This window comes from Hylaeus volcanicus, chromosome 8 (genome assembly GCF_026283585.1).
Source record: "Hylaeus volcanicus isolate JK05 chromosome 8, UHH_iyHylVolc1.0_haploid, whole genome shotgun sequence".
NCBI classification, from domain to species: Eukaryota; Metazoa; Arthropoda; class Insecta; order Hymenoptera; family Colletidae; genus Hylaeus; species Hylaeus volcanicus.
In genome coordinates this window covers 870666-886494 of record NC_071983.1, presented here as the reverse complement: position 1 = coordinate 886494, position 15829 = coordinate 870666, and the positions used below count along the sequence as shown (strand labels likewise).

General features: G+C 43.7%; 1 protein-coding gene across 2 annotated transcripts; it reads right to left on the bottom strand.

The window, feature by feature from the left end:
- Nucleotides 1–480: 480 nt before the first annotated feature.
- On the bottom strand, nt 481–14997 carry LOC128881012 (transcription factor Sox-9-B-like). 2 transcript variants are annotated; one of them, XM_054131650.1, is made up of 5 exons: nt 12385–14997; nt 8202–8330; nt 3772–4138; nt 3305–3612; nt 481–2631 (listed from the first exon to the last, which is right to left on the bottom strand). In XM_054131650.1, the coding sequence occupies exons 1-5, from the start codon at nt 12582–12584 to the stop codon at nt 2370–2372; spliced, it is 1266 nt and encodes a 421-aa protein (XP_053987625.1). In that variant the 5' UTR covers nt 12585–14997; the 3' UTR covers nt 481–2369. The 2 variants fall into 2 exon arrangements, with proteins under 2 accessions (XP_053987625.1, XP_053987624.1); XM_054131649.1 differs by having other exon boundaries at nt 8202–8348; nt 12385–14993.
- Between the last annotated feature and the right edge of the window lie 832 nt (nt 14998–15829).

Here is a 15829-nt window from a genome sequence, read left to right as displayed (position 1 = left end):
TACACATTTCCCTTTAATATTACTCCATTTCCTGGTATATTTCCCTTTACTTCCTGGTACATTTCCCTATAATTTCTCCTCATTGCTGTGATATGTCCCTATAATTTCGCCTCATATCTGATATTTTCTGGTTTAACAATGTTGCAAATTGCTCCGTTCAAAATTGCGATGGGAAATGTCGGATTTTTACTCCTGGTAACAGGAGAACATGATATGCGAAGAGGTGGCGCGTTTCTGCCTATGAGCAGGCAACCGTCCCGACATATCTGTTAGTACAGGTTGCCTAATTCAAGGGGCACATTTTTTTGGGACGTATCGAAATTCTGGCCAAGATTTTGCATTTTGGTATCGGGAGAATATGATATTCGAAGAGGTGATCTGGTAAAGAAGGGAAATTAATGTGAAATGTTTCAGGAAATGTCAGGTGGCATTAGGAGATGTTACAAATTGAACGAAAAGTGTTTTTCTCAAAATGATCTCTTTATTCCTAAAAATTAGAATACATCGTCGGACACTTATGTGTATAAATTAGCCTTTAAACGCTCGTAATAACGCTCACATATTACGACTGATCATCTACGCTTTAGTGGGCTCTTTATACGCGGTAAAATAAATATGCTAAGTACAAAAGCACGACTGTCAGCGTAGTAACGAATAGAGGTTAAGCATCTGCGTTAATTACGTGACCTAGCGTGCTTTGATAGTCGTTGAATTCGTTGCCGATAGCTCGATACGGCGCCACGATCTTCCCTTTTTGGATAAATTACAAAATTGTCAGGGATGAACAATCTCTAATCTGGATGTAAGGTTTATCCAACGAATGGTAGATAAACAGCTTTTTGGTTTGTATGATTTCTTTAATAACTTTGCGTGCACTTTGATAACTAAGTTATTATGTTACAATTTTTGAATAATATTGTAAATAATAAAACGTTATTAATATCGATTAAGATGGACATCTCCTCGATTTCAAAATTAACAATGAAATGGGATTTTCGTGGATCTCAATAATAAATATACATATGATAATAAATTAATCATTGGTGTTTCATTAGATGCTTTTCATTAGAAGCTTTCGATGCATTTCGAGTGCAATAGCGACTCTACACGATGCAAACTCGATCCTCGAAGACGGGTTCAAGGTCCACCCGTTTTTCCTCCTAGTTTCAAATAAATCTCCGCCACGTGGATATTGCGACCGATCGAGTTTCGCGAGTTTATTTGAAGAGTGTGCCGTACACTTTGGTACACGTGGCGCATAACAAACTGCACGATTCGCTAGCGGTCAGTTTATAGTTCGTGCCTTATATACTTATTATATTTGGATCGCCGCGGGGCACCGTATCGAGCGGACTGTTTATTTAGCCTGAAATTCTGCGCTTTGGAATGGCCGGCTGTCATGGAATGATGTCATGGAGTAAGATCGTGCCTCTGCTATGCCGTGCACGCGAACGCGTATCGCTTTCTCGATCCCCTGTAACGCGTATTGCCTGATGATGTTATGGTCAGACATCAGAAACTCGAAGATTCTCGAATTTTGATGGCATTGACTCAACTAGCGAAGTTTATGGCACCCAGGAGCTTCGAAGCTGTGATTTACTCGATTTAACAAATATTGATTGATTATCTAAAGTCACTGATCAAATTATTAGAGCCTCTAAAGAAAAAGAAGAATTTTTCTTTTTAAAGAAGCAATGCATATTAAACAATTTCAAATAATATAGTTTCTAAATAAATTTATATTCACATATAACTTTTATTTCCACTATCGGAGGAATAATAATTATTCCACTGATCAATAACATTTGTCCCATAGTAAAAGCATTTCAGATAAAAGAGAAGCATCCCTAAAAATCATAAGCTTCGCGTTTCGAAAGTCTAGATTCGCTCCTGCTCGAGTATTTGCTTTTTAGATGACTTCAAGCATTCCTGAAACGAAGTAGCCACCGAGTTTCTGCGCTGTTCGTGTGACAAAATCACGGACACTATACCCCCCCCCCCTTCTCGCGTTCTTAAACATAAAACACCTAACGCTACAATTAATCGTTAACTGCTTCGCATATTTGGCTATTTTCCGACGTCCCCGATTGGACGCTCAAAGACGATTCTTCAACGATATAGTCCAGTCACTCCCATTCCAATTTTTCATCGTTATAAACTATTGACCCTACACAAAAAAACTGAAAAACTATTGGAACCTGAACAAAATGTAATCCACGCAACGATTCGCTATTTTATTTACACCTTGTCTGCAACGATTAAATGAAAGTGTAAAAAATTCAGCTGGATGATAAGAATATTTTCGTCAAGTGACTGGACTGATAGCGACATGGTGCTATTACTCTCCGCGATATTAGATTAGGTTTACTCTACATGTAGTGGGCCCAAGCTTCGATGCCAGGTACGTAACGTTGGTATTGCGCGTAAGACGTTGACACGTGGGGGTGGCTCATCTGCGTACCTGCGTGCGAGTAGTGCGCGTTGTGGGAAGAGGATATGTACTGCATCGAGGGCAAGGGTGGTTGGAGTTCGTGGTACCTGACCATCTCCTGGGGCCTGTCGTCCCAGGACGACTCGAGAATCGTCTGCTCCGAGCAGTGCCGTTTGTTCGGTCTCTCCTCCTCCTCGTATCTGGAAACGAAAATCGAACGTCCTTTTCCAACAGATTCGCGATCAACTGCTGCTTCATGCACCAGGCTGCACCTTTACGATGGTAAAGCGGTCTAAAGAGTGTGTTTGAAGAGTATGTTCATTTAAGCAGATTCGCTCTAAGATTACTATTAGTTTCTGTTATGTTGTAGGAACTTTTAGGGAGCACAAATATCAAGAAAATGATATATAAAATAAACATTCAAAGGTATGTTTAAAGCATCGCTCTAAACTCTAGCACAAAATTCGGCACGAACCTATAGCATGACCTAATCAGCTGTTTACATTAACGCGCACGTTCCATAAGCGTTGATTATTGTTTAGGCGTCGCGTATTTCAACTACCAAAAATCGTGTCCTACTCTTGATGCCGTTCGAAAACTACATAAACCATGTATCACACGAGCAATTTTCAGATTTTAATTAATTACTAATTAATTGCTCACATTCAACGCATATAAATCCTTCCCTGTTATACGAAACAACAACAAGCTAGCAATTTAATAATTTCTCCACCTTATAAAGATTTTTATATTTATATAAGCTAACTCTTCTCCTTTCCTACCTGTCACAAATTAATTATTCCAGCTTTGTAATCCTCCGAATAATTAGGTTCATGCATAAAAAATACCACGATCGTGAAATTTCAAAATTACCTGTTGAATATCCACGGGGATGAGGTGGTCGTTGGGGTAGATGAGTGGACCAGTGGCGCCTGAGGTCGAAGGTATTGATCTAGCTCGTTGCTCTCGACCTCGCACTCCTGTAGATTCAGGGGAATGTTCAGACCAACACCTCCCAGGGTTCCCAGTCCGTTCAGTTGGCCATCCTCGATTGGAAGCTCCTCGCCACCTTGGATGTACCGGAAGTCGACTCCGCATTGCTGCTGATGCAGAGAGTCGTTCAAGGACGTCAACACGAGATCCTGCTGGTAGATGGTACTGTTCTGCTGTGGCTGGTTGCCCTGCAACAAACAAACGGATCGGTTTGCGGAATAATATCACGATTGTTTGGTAGAATATTTCATTTTGGTGGTCACGTAATGCTGGAATATTAATATTCAGTTTTAAATCATAATCGCTACAGAATAAAAAAAAAATTGAAATTGAAAAGTTCTAATTACCTGATTGACGAAATGTTGCCCTCGAGGAGTGGTAGGAGGGGTCGGTGGGGAGAGTCCTTGATTGGGGGTAGTAGGTGGAGACGAGCTGTCTCCGCTCTGAGGCGAGTTGAGGCTCTGCGCGCCCCTGGGACTCATGTCCTCTTGTTTCAGAGAGTGCTCCGTTTTCAGGGGAGGCTCCTGCTTCAGCCTGGACACGTTGAAGGTGACGTTGCTTTGGTTCCTCGAGGGTGAGCCTTCTCTTCCAGACGGTCCATTCTGTTTTCGTCGACGGGGTTGGTACTTGTAATCGGGATGTTCGCGTTTATGGATCACGCGAAGGCGATCAGCTTCCTCGATGAAGGGTTTCTTGTCGTTGTCAGTGAGCAACCTGCAACAAAGATAAAATTCACAGCTAGATGGTAGACTTATCGACCATAGCTCTGAAAGAAATGAAAAGAAAATAATCGCGCGGCCCAACGCGTGCAATCCATCGTCGACCCAAACTGATTCACGAAGCGATTAGGGTTCACACGCGCATACGATTCCCTTGGCCTGCGAGTATCCGGCACCAGAAGAGGCTGGGGAACGAGAGCGATTCTATGACTCGCGCGATACACTCGAGGAGTCGAAATGGGAGGTCTGGTTAGTGTTTCTGGCTGCGTGGAGTCTCGAGGGCGCGGAGCTGACGCACACGCGGGTAAACCGTGTGGCACCGAGGCCGAGACAGCACGCGGTCCTCGCCGTTCAAACTCCATCCGTGTTAGTCTTTAATTCCTGGTGTTTATGTTCCCACTGGGCTCGTAAAGTCGCGGCCCGATAAGCTCTTCCGGTGGTGGCCGCGAGAGATCTCCAGGATTCCAGCAACAATTCCACGGCGAACGCTTTATTCGCCACGTTATCGTTTCCGTTGGACGAAATTCAGGCCTGGAGGAGAGCCTTTGAGTCCTGGAAGAGTGGGATTAGAGCAAAGATGACTCGGGAGAAGACATCCTTGGTCTCCCTCCGCGCGGCCGCAGCAATTTCTTGCAAAATTTTACTTTTCGCGTTATATTATAGACGATGATTGAAGATAGGGGCACGATCATCCACGGATTTGCTATTCGTTGCGAATGTGACAATTTACAATTTACAATTTATCTAAAAAAAAAATCATATATTCGACAATCTTTTAAAAATATAGTTACGATTTGCATGCTTCCCCTATGAATTCAATCGACAAGACCGAGCAATTAGAAGTCTGGAGTTTTTCTTGCTGTTATTTGCGAAAAGGGAGGGGCTCGCAATCGTTATCGGTATCGATATCTACGCGGAACCAGGTGTAGGCGTCGGGAATAAATCTTCTCCTTTTTCTTCCGCCTTGAAAGGTATCGCGTTCGGATATTAGACGCCGGTGTTTGTCGACAAAACGAAAACAGATATCCTCGGTTCATCCTTGGCGCGTGCTGGCAGCTGCCGTGTCGGTTCCTGCCTCCGATAAAGCGCCCCCGAGGATCACAATAAACGCCTTGTCCCCGTCAGGTGAATTTTTCCGAACCTGCCCCCTCCCAAGCCGCCCCGTTCCTCGAGACCTCGTGCAAATAACGCCCGTGACGAACAGGTAAATGCATCTTATCTGACGGAAGCAACGTGTCACCGTCTCCCTCGCGGTTTCCATTTCTTCCTCGAGACACCCGTGCGTCTAACCTTTGCGCTTCCAACTTACACCGTTTCGCGACGTGATTTCTTTTCGATTGACTTTACACTTTTATCCGATTAAATCGATTTTTTCGACGTTCAACTCTGGAGACCTGGTCGTTTCTTGATTTATAGTTGGCTTGGACTTTGTCAGTTGGTACCATGAGGCTTGGAATACGAATAGTGGTCTTTTCTTGAATGTTACATTGCTACATTATTGAATCGCGTACGATCCATTTTGCTTCGTTACTGTTACAACATTAACATCTAAGAAATTGAATTGTCTATTTATATAAGCACTGTCACACAAAATAACTGAGTGCAAGTCACGAAAGAAACTTTTGGAACAACTCGATACTATCGTACATGATTCAATTGTATATAGAAAGACATAGAAGGCTATATTGAAAAAAAAAAATCTATGGAAAATGGTAGGTAAACAAAAAGTTTCAAAATGAAAGTGATCCACCCAATCCGTCTCTATCCTGCGTAATCGATTTCTCTCCGACGATACTTTCTAACACTTTCAGTATCGACTCCGATGCGACGGGAAAGACGACAGCATAAGCGAGCCTCGACACCAACTATGAACAAATGACATGGACGCACGGAGAACTAAATTAGCTGACCCTGCGTTGCATCTGGCAAGGAAAAAGAGAGGCTGCGACACGGTTCGCTATCGTCTCGGGGCCCTACTAGTCGAAAAAACTTGGAGCCAAAGTCCATTGACCAGATGGATCTCCTCTCTCTTGCTCGCTCGTTCTCAGTGACAAAACATCTCGCGCGTTTCAACTCGAGAGATACGCGGCTCGAGCACCTCTCGACCGCGTCCTCGTGGGATTTAAATTTCTCTCCTCTCGTGCCAGGCGTTCTCGACGAGCTTGTCGAACCTTCGATACTTTGTTCGCGCAACGCACGCAACCACCTACATACGTGTACACATCTAATGGCCAAGCTACATCACAGGGTGGGCTAATTAAAATATTTGACAGGAGCTTTATAGATATACGAGGTTCAAATTCAACCACGATATTATCATCATAAAGTTCTAAGAGACTCTGCGTTGCAGTTAGATGTGACACTTTTAATCATTTAATTAACCTATTCACGCTGATTACATGTGTATGCCTATTATTAAACCATCACGTAATTGAAGATAGTTTAAGCACTTAACTCTCCTGTGCACATGTCGAATCCCAGAAACCAGGTGCATTTAATTTTATTATCACGTTTACACTGCTGAAAGCAATAGCTACACCTGCTGGCAGTGGTAAGGTACCCAGAAAGCCCAGCGGCTAGTTTATACAGTCAGTGTAATAAGTATTCGTACAGGAACCATTTATTTAAAATTTAACAGTTATTATCTCTATTCGTTATTTGAAATTGTCATGTGAAATCTCTCCTATCTATTATAGGACGCGTTTTCACTGAATGTCCATGAAGAACTCTGCGCGCCGTCGGGAAGGTCTGTTAGCTCCGGTAGCCAGTGTTAATTATGCTCGAGTCTATTTCGAAAGGCGTTAAATAATTACTCTTTAGAAGCCCGAAACTTAGGGAACCATTCTCATAGGTATGTTTTCCTCCTGTCGCTGGAGTCCGTGATGAAACCATAAGAGAGTTTTAATTGAGGTAAAGAAGTAAAGAAAAAATTTCTATGTAATGACAATCACAGGCCATTACGCATCGAAAACAATACGTTTCGAAGGGGCATACACCACGGTGCTCTATTTTGACGTTAAACACATCCAAGAGCAAGATCGACGAAGCGTTCGATCTGCGATCGGGATCGCGATCGAGCATTGTAAAATGATTCGCCGCGGGGGTTCTTGTCGGCGCGTCCTGTGATCCTGGTGGACCGGTGAACCCACTGAGGCATCTCGTTAGCCTCGACCAGGAAACGAAATATCCTCGAGTGGTTCAACGTTTCGCGGTACGTCTCGATCATGCGACTTTCTTATGGCGACTTTTTTTCTTCCCTCTTATCGATCGATCTTGTCGAACGTTCCGCTTCGCTCGATATTGAGCGCGACGATGCCTTGGGCTTCCGATTTTCGAGCTTTCGAATATTATAGGAATTATGCGTACCAGCGACGTAGTTGTTTAAATTCGTGATCTATTCACAAGTTTCGTTGGACTATATATTGTAGATTGTTATTTATATAGCGGAAGCATCCTGGCGTAAAGCACAAACGTGTCGAAATTGTTCAAAAAAATGTTCAAAGACTGGGGGAAAAACGGTCGACGACGTTTGACAGTGTCGAGCTAGCAACGCTGTCAACTGTGAACGGTCGTACCACGTGTACGGTCTCGGCGCCACGTGGTGAGAATGTGTGCGAGTGTGTAATTGCTCCTGGAAAAAAAAGCTGGCCGCGATATTCGCCTGTAAAAATAGAACGGGCGCGCAACAAGTGGTCGCGTGGATCGCCCTCGAAATCCAGCCGACGTTTTCTGGATCGGATCATTGGCCAAAGTAGCTCAACTGATCAGAGAAAAAGATTCTCAAGATTCACGTGGCTCTCCACTATAGCAAGTCCGTGAGAATCGTCATTATCTGATCGTGTCTGCTAAGGCCCGCGACTCGAGACACGTGGTGTCGATTAATTTGATCAGGACGGTGCTTCCGCGCCAGAAACGAAGCCTGAAAGACGCAAATCCTCGCCCTGTCTATCGTTTTTCTACGCAGCGAATTCGTTTCACGGCGAATTCGTTTCGTAGGGTTCCAGGAAAGAGAAAGTCTAATCTAGGGAGTATTACATGTAATTTGCAGACAAACTCACCGCCAAAGTTTCCCTAGGGTCTTGGAGAGCTCTGCGTTGTGAAGCTGAGGGTACTGATCGGCCAAGATTCGCCTGGCAGCCTGGGCCCACACCATGAACGCGTTCATGGGCCTCTTCACGTGGGCCGCCCTTTTGTCGCCGGAACCCCTGCAATTCGAGGACATTATCTTCATTGGAAACGATTGGTTTCTTCGAACCCAAGTCCTAGGAAGTCTAGGAGTGGGTTACCAATAGTTGAATCACCTAGCCAGTTTGACTGGTTTGATGAATACTAAATCTATATATATTTATTTACTTTTAATTAGTTATAAATTATATTTTTCTATAACATTTAAAGGTATGTTTCACGCAAGTAGCAGTAACTTATAAGACAATCAAATATGATTTCCTAGCATCGATTCGTTCATATTTTATACTCTGCATCAAGAATCGAATGACTTAGCTCGGAGGTCGAAGGGTTAACAGATCTCGTCAGAATGGAAATCGCTTCGAAGACCAGAAGCGTCGAAAGAGAGAGAGAGAGAGAGAGAAGACCCCCAGAAGGGATTTCTCGAAAACAGCCCCGGCTGTCGGATGACTTGCAGAAGAAAATAACCAGAGGCACCGTGTTCTGGTACGCGTACAGACAGACAGACAGACGGACAGACGTACGAGTTGCATCCACGCGTGGAGTTCTGTATCCGCGCTACCCCCAGGTCAGTCGCGCGGCACGCTTAAAACCGGCCTTAAAATAACACCGCCGCTGCCAACGGGTGACGAGCAGGAATGGACGTATTCCTTTCTTTCCTAGAAGATGACTTCATAAAACTGCTGCCCCGTCCAGTCGACGTCGGGGATCGACGTGACTGACGTGATTGCCGTACCCCCTTCTACGTTTCTGTTTTCTTTATGGACTTTATCGAGCCTCGCTCGAGGACTTAGCGACCAACCACTGGAGGCTAAACAGGAACCGAACGATACGCGCCTCTAACGGACTATTCCTGTACAATTACTCCAAAACGAAGCTTTCAGAATTATTTGGAAATTAATTTCTAGAGAATGAACGGGGTAGATTTTTGCTTCTACGGAATGTTTCTGCGTGTATTTTGAAGATAAAAAGAATATTTCCAATAACAGAATATTTCCAAACAAAACAAATGAAAAGGACTCGAAACCGCGAATTCCAGACGAATTTCTCGACTTCAGATCGCGAATAACGTCGTTTCGAAGCGCGTTTCGAAGAGCGTTTCGCGGATGGGAAAGACCGCGAGAAGCGAGTAACGCGGATAAAAAGCAGCCAAGGATTCGAAAGCAGGCTCGTATAATATTTCGGCCTCTTTGAAATAAGAGGGGCGTTAAATCCGTGTGTAAACCCGAGGAGCCGTTGGTAATTATCGTGGGCCTACTAACAAGGGTTTTCACGCCAGTCGCGGCTTCGCTGTGCGCGCGGTTTACCTGGATACGCGAAAAAATCCCTGAGTCTTTACACCTCGTTTACCTGCACGCGAGAGTACACCGATGGAGACGCGTAGGCGTGGCTCTGTCAAGCGATGCACCAGCTGCAGCCTCTCGATGTTTCTTTTCCTTTTTTCTTATTTTTATTTCGCGAGTGTACATAAACATGTGCTTATTTGATGCTTCGTCGCGATTCCGCGAGTCACACGTTTCGTCACGAATACTTCCATATGAAAAGATACGTTTTTAAAAATAGTCTTTCTTTAATCAAATAAAAAGTTCCTCGAATTCTCAATTTTTTGTTGGACTAATCAGAGAAAATAAATTTGCATCGCATAGGTAATAGAAAGTGTAACTCGTTAATAATTGCATAGTTAGATTACTACGAAACTCGAGTTCCCATCGACAAATTATTTTTCTTTTAATACAAAAACATACCGATGCTTCTTACCAGTAAGAAATAATAAATCCTCCAAGAATTCCGATTCACGATTTTATTTTCGCTATTGCAGTGACTCTTCCCTATTTTGAAATTCACATTGAGGTTCAAAGATAGACGTGATGCGGCCGACCTGCGATAAATCGAGAAGGGGGGAAGTAAAAATACGCGGTATTACCTTGAACAAACACAGGAAATACGCAATAGTTTGGGGTGCATTCTCATGGGTTTCATGGGAATTAAAACTAGTCGATTTTATCGGCCCCTATCGCCAGGAATAAACACCGTACCCTTTAGCTACCCCGAGATAACCCCGTGTAATTGAGGGTTAGCGATAAGGCGACGTGCATAGCGATACACTCGGAGATTTCAACTGCAACTACGAAAGTTTCTGTGACCTGCCCCGCTCTCACCTATACGCGATATCTTCTATATTTCTACCGAAACATGTTTACCACGCGGTGGAAAAATTGTACTTTTCGGACGCTAGAAGATGCATCGTGCAATAAATTGGTAGATTTCACCAATGGATTGAAATTGAGAATTCGTGGGTTATTTTGTTTGAATAAAGAAAGAGTTTGAGATTGTACGATGGTATAAAAGTGGCATTTAGGTTTGCAATGTTAACCTTCCAATATCCCTCAAGAGGAGATATTGGGAGGTCAGAAGAGTGGCAAAATCAACGAGCATCGCCAGAAGAAACGCGTTCTTCTCGCGCGTAAACAGTACGTCGAACGACGGATCGCGAAGTCGATTCTTCGCTGCGCCATCAGAACGATTGCGTCACTCCTCCCCCGGCTAGGAACGCGTTTCGATTTTATCGAATCGTAACGATCGTCGGTATGGCGCAACGAGACGCGCCATTAATTCGTCCCCTTCTTCGATACGCGACCAAAAAAGATGCGTTCGTTCCTCGTATCGCTCGTCCTTTTCGATCTTCGTTTCCCACGAGTCGGCGATTGACGGAAAGACGGGAGGAAAGAGAGAGATGGAGAGGCGAGCCGACGAGATCGGGCATTAATTAGCTAATTTGCGTTAATTGGCAACCGAGGACATTTTTCCACCAGCCGTTTCCCAAGCCGAGGAAACGAGTGCGTCATAATTAAGTTAGCGTTACGTATTTTTCAAGCTGCGCTACGCTCCTTCGTACTCTCCTCTCCACCGCCCCGTAGTTTCTTCGACTTTTCTGCATTTTTTTTTACCCATTCTTTTCCGTCGCGCGAACCTACATGCCTAAAACGCTTAGCGAGGGCTTCGCGCGTTAATGTCTGCTAATACGACTCGCGGTGATTAAAAACGTCTTCGAAGACACTGGCTAACGGAAGAGAGGGTAGGTGGGAGGGACGGATCTGCAACCTGTTTCCATGAATACAGAAGTTTGGATTTACGAACTTGGAGTACATGTAGAAGCTTGCATTTTTAGAGGAGAGTATGTACGGTGTTTTTCAAAAGGAGATTTGGGATTTGTTATTTCTTTTAAATGCAAGTTTAGAGTCGCATCAACTCCACGTTATTAGCGACTTAACACGAACAAGGAGTGTACTATATTTATTTAAAAGAAATTCTTGTTTATATAGAAATGGTACGTGCCGTTGCTCTTATATAACCAAGAATCGTGTATATTGGATATGGTGCTTCTTCAAGAAAAGTGCGTGTCAATAAGCAGATCGTATCGATGAAAATCGTCGATGTATACATCGGTGGCAAGGTCGGTCAAAATTATTTTTACTTCCGTGAAAACTATTTAATCGATACGTATTTCGATACGTATCCACTTTTTTGAATTATTAACGAGAAACCACCGACCAATCACAACGCCGATTAGCGATCTTTCTAAATGGGCAGTCTACTTATGACTCGATTCACTACTGTGTTGTTGTTTGTCTATCCTACAGTACTCAATTTTTAGAAACAGACAAACCTTATAATATACTTAATAACAACATGCAGAAATTGATTCTAGTAACCTAGAAAAGTTTGTCCTAAACTGTAAATTCTTTCTAAATTAGCTGGTAGTTGACTCTTTCGACTCTAGTGAGAATATATGTCCTAAAGAATGTTTTTGTTTGCCTTTGGCCAAATTACAAGTGAGATTTATAGAAACGTACACGAAAAGAAAATGAATATCATCTATACCGAAGCAAATTGACCCTTTTCATCAGTCTACGGCCTTTGAATTATGGCTAACTCTAGTTCGATGGAATTAATTTAAAAAAAGGGACAAATAGAATCGAAATAGAAAAAGGTCGAGTCGAAAGGGTTAATAAAGCGTAAAAGCAACCAGCGTATAATATCGAACGGGCAACTCACTTGGTAGCAACTGGTACCAGGGTCCAGTCGTATCCCTGAAGAACCTTGGTGACCGCCGCGCTGATCTTTTCGCCGCCATTGGCACCGACAGCTGCCGCAACAGCGGATGCCATTCCATTGTTGTTCACGTTACCGTTGCTATTATTACCAGCATTGCTCGACGAAATGGTACCCGACGTCTCTCCCATTACGTCCTTCATCTTGTCCTTGTTCGCGACAGGGAAAACGAGAAAACAAACGGAAAAAACGCGCGACGAACTTGTACGAACCGAATCTATAATGTTTATCGCGCACCGTTCATCGTTCGATCCAGAGAACTCTCTTCGATCGAAGTTACCGTTTTATCATGGTACACGCGTCACTTCCGTTTCGCCAACTTCTTTCCACGACGTCGATGCTCCTTCTGTAGTTTTCTCTGACGCGAGTTATCGACGTCGCAGGGTTTCAATGAATTTTTCACTCGATCACGGAGCAACAAATGCGCCGCGGGATCGCATAGTCAGGCTGTGCTCGAGATCTCGGTCCTCTTTTTTCCTCGCGGTCGCTCCGCAGGCACTCCTAATCTGTTCTTCTTTGTGCAACCGCGAACGTTTTGCTCCCTTTCTTCGTTTACGCTATCGGCAGGCCTCTCTCCGCGACACCGACGTTCCACGCGAAGCTGTTGCGAATATATTCCAAGCTTCTTCGATTTCTAGGAACCACTATCGTTGGAACACTTTTTTTCTCGATCTTCTTTCTCCTCACCGCCGGCAGATTACGATGCTTCCGCTTTCTCTGGGCCACGAAACGATCTCGTCGTATCTTCTTAAGATACCAGGCCCCGAGCACTTGATCACCGAATCACAGACGCTACTTTGCACGAAACTCACTGAACGCTACACCGTCGGTAGCTCACAGGTGTCTAAATCGCGTTGTCCTTGAGAAATCGATGGAATCGGGTGTTCGGAGGCTTGGGAAATCGGCAAATCGCCGAGATGGCACTTCCTTGGCACTTTGTTTCAGCGTATACGAAGAGGATTTGGTCGAATGCGTCCAAGTAGCGGCACGGTATCGTTTTCCAAGCGAGGAAATGCCGGAGCGCGATAGAGAAACCGATATGCGACGACGAGGATGATTTCTGGATGCTGGCGCGATCGGCGCTCGAGTGAGGTGGTTGCATCGCCTCAGGGCAGTTTCCACCGATTCCTCCGACCACGGCTGCTGGTTGGGGGCGGGGCGACGGCGAGGAGCTGGTTAACACTAACACTTGTTGCTTCCCGATCGTGCGAGTGGTCGAGGGGAAAGGGACAGAGGAACGGAGAGGAGAGGACCGCGACCGCGCGGCTTCGCCAGGAACTTTCGACCGAGCGGTTAAATACTCATTGTCAGCAATGCGCATGACCGAATTCAGAATGTAGCCAGAAGAAAAGTTTTTCTTTTCGAAATATATTCGAGGTAATTAAGGTCCGAGCGAGACATCTGGGGGGAAGGTGACTTGAATGTTATGAGCGGCGAACAGTTTCCTTGAAATTATTAGGGGAGGGGACAGATTTATTGAAATTTACCAAAGAATGAAAAATATCTATTATTTAACATCCACTCGGTACTGGCACGCGTTTTTTTTTTTTTTATTATGCACATACCTTTTGATTATGTTTTGGATGTATTTATTATATTAGTTCATATCATAAATGCATAAAATCCGCGGTCTACGAATTACCAAGAAACTGAACTGTTTGTGGAGACTGAAGTTTCGTTAGATTTGTAAATACATAGTGAGTCAATAGAGCCACGTCTAAGGCACAGCCTGCTAGATAAACTTCATTAATGAGTCCAAGTATTAGATTTGAAATAGAACGCTATTGCTTCTTGGAATACAGATATCAGTTTTAAACATTAATTAAATTATTGAAGACGCTGAAAAAATAACAAGATTTTTCGAGACCTCTTGAGGTTTCTGCGAATCAAACAACGAAGAATATGTCACTAACATGTATTATTGAATAACAATCGAATATAAAGTACTTGAATAAAAATATCACAGTTTCACGATCAAGGAAAGTTTGAATCGCAAAGGACACTCCTCGATCGACTTACTAAACGCCTCTCGTCATCTGTGTCTCTTTTGGAGCAGAAATGGCGACATTGCCAAGAATCGAATAAATTCCTGACGCAACGTCTCTCTAGTCATTCGATTCCTCAGCCAACTATCAGCCCCTCCAGGTATCCCTCCCCTGGTATCATTTATTTGGAAGTAGACTCTCCTCATCGCCGAGAGTTTCCATGGCTACGATATCCTCTGGGAGTAGGACCAATCGGGTCTTTCCTCGCTCCACCTATCTATCCTCTCCTTTCAATGTCTCTCCCTCCATCCTGTTTCCTACCTCTTCCTCCCTCCCACGCAGGGGCGGCGATTGGTCGACCGGTCGTTGGCAGTTACGACGTCATCAAGGAGGAGCGTGCAATTTTCCTGGCGATGCACCAAGTCCGTAATGCGTTGATGGTTGCAATTCGCACTTGCACTCGTCCACGGGATCTCGAGCTGCGAGGAGCTCTTTTCGAGAATATAATCAGTCCTAGGTTACATCCTCGAAATGAAAAATATAGTAGTTATGTTACTAACAAATGCTGCAGATGTACGCATTTAGAATGTATGGCAATATATCGAGATAAAATCAGAAATCATTATACGAATGTTGATATAATAATTCATTTTGCACACGGGCAAATGTTTCTCTACCACGTTTGGGATATTATTGTATATACTTTTCGTGCTCGTATTCCGTACAAATGCATATAATCAGCAGCCTAGAATTACAGCAGATCACCTGAACTGATAAATTTTCATTTTAAGTCTGCAATAAGACGAGGTCCACGTCTGTTTAAATTTTCCAATCGTATGTAAAATGTTACGAAACATGAGAAACCTTTCAAGATCAATTCCTTATGTTAATACAAATAGAAAGATTCTTTTTCAGTTTGCAATCCGAGGTTTCGTTATCAAGATATAAGCAATTCAATTTTTTGCGCGCATAAACCCGTGGACACGTGCCTCTCGTGTATGCGCAGCTGCACGATCAGCTGATTGAGATATGAAATGCCGCAGACCGGAAGCCACCATTCAACTATTTGTATTTAAGTATCGAAGCTTCAGATTGTTGTTACGCGACGTTAACGTTAGACACAAATGTTCTTTGTTGAGTATCCATCCTTAGAGATTTCAGCAAGATACAGTGCATATGCATCAGTAGTACACCAAAGGGTTGAATGATTTTCTGATTTTCAGCTGCTAACTAGACTCTCTAGACTGTGCAGTCCTCAGGTTTTCACTCTGAATATACTCTCCAGAGTGTATAGTCTTCAGGTTCTGGTTGTTAAGAAATTCTCCAAAATATCTAGTCTTTAGGTTCTGGTTCCTATCCAATCGATGAAATTACGCACGACCTCGAATCTCCCAGATGCGTTC

What these genes read in the sequence shown, in the direction of transcription:
- LOC128881012 (XM_054131649.1), bottom strand. Translation starts at nt 12,584, where the DNA reads ATGAAGGACGTAATGGGAGAGACGTCGGGTACCATTTCGTCGAGCAAT. An exon ending in CTGGTACCAGTTGCTACCAA is followed by an intron (nt 8,349 to 12,384) that starts GTGAGTTGCCCG and finishes CTCGAATTGCAG; the next exon opens with GGGTTCCGGCGACAAAAGGG. An exon ending in TCCCCGTGGATATTCAACAG is followed by an intron (nt 2,632 to 3,304) that starts GTAATTTTGAAA and finishes TTTCGTTTCCAG; the next exon opens with ATACGAGGAGGAGGAGAGAC.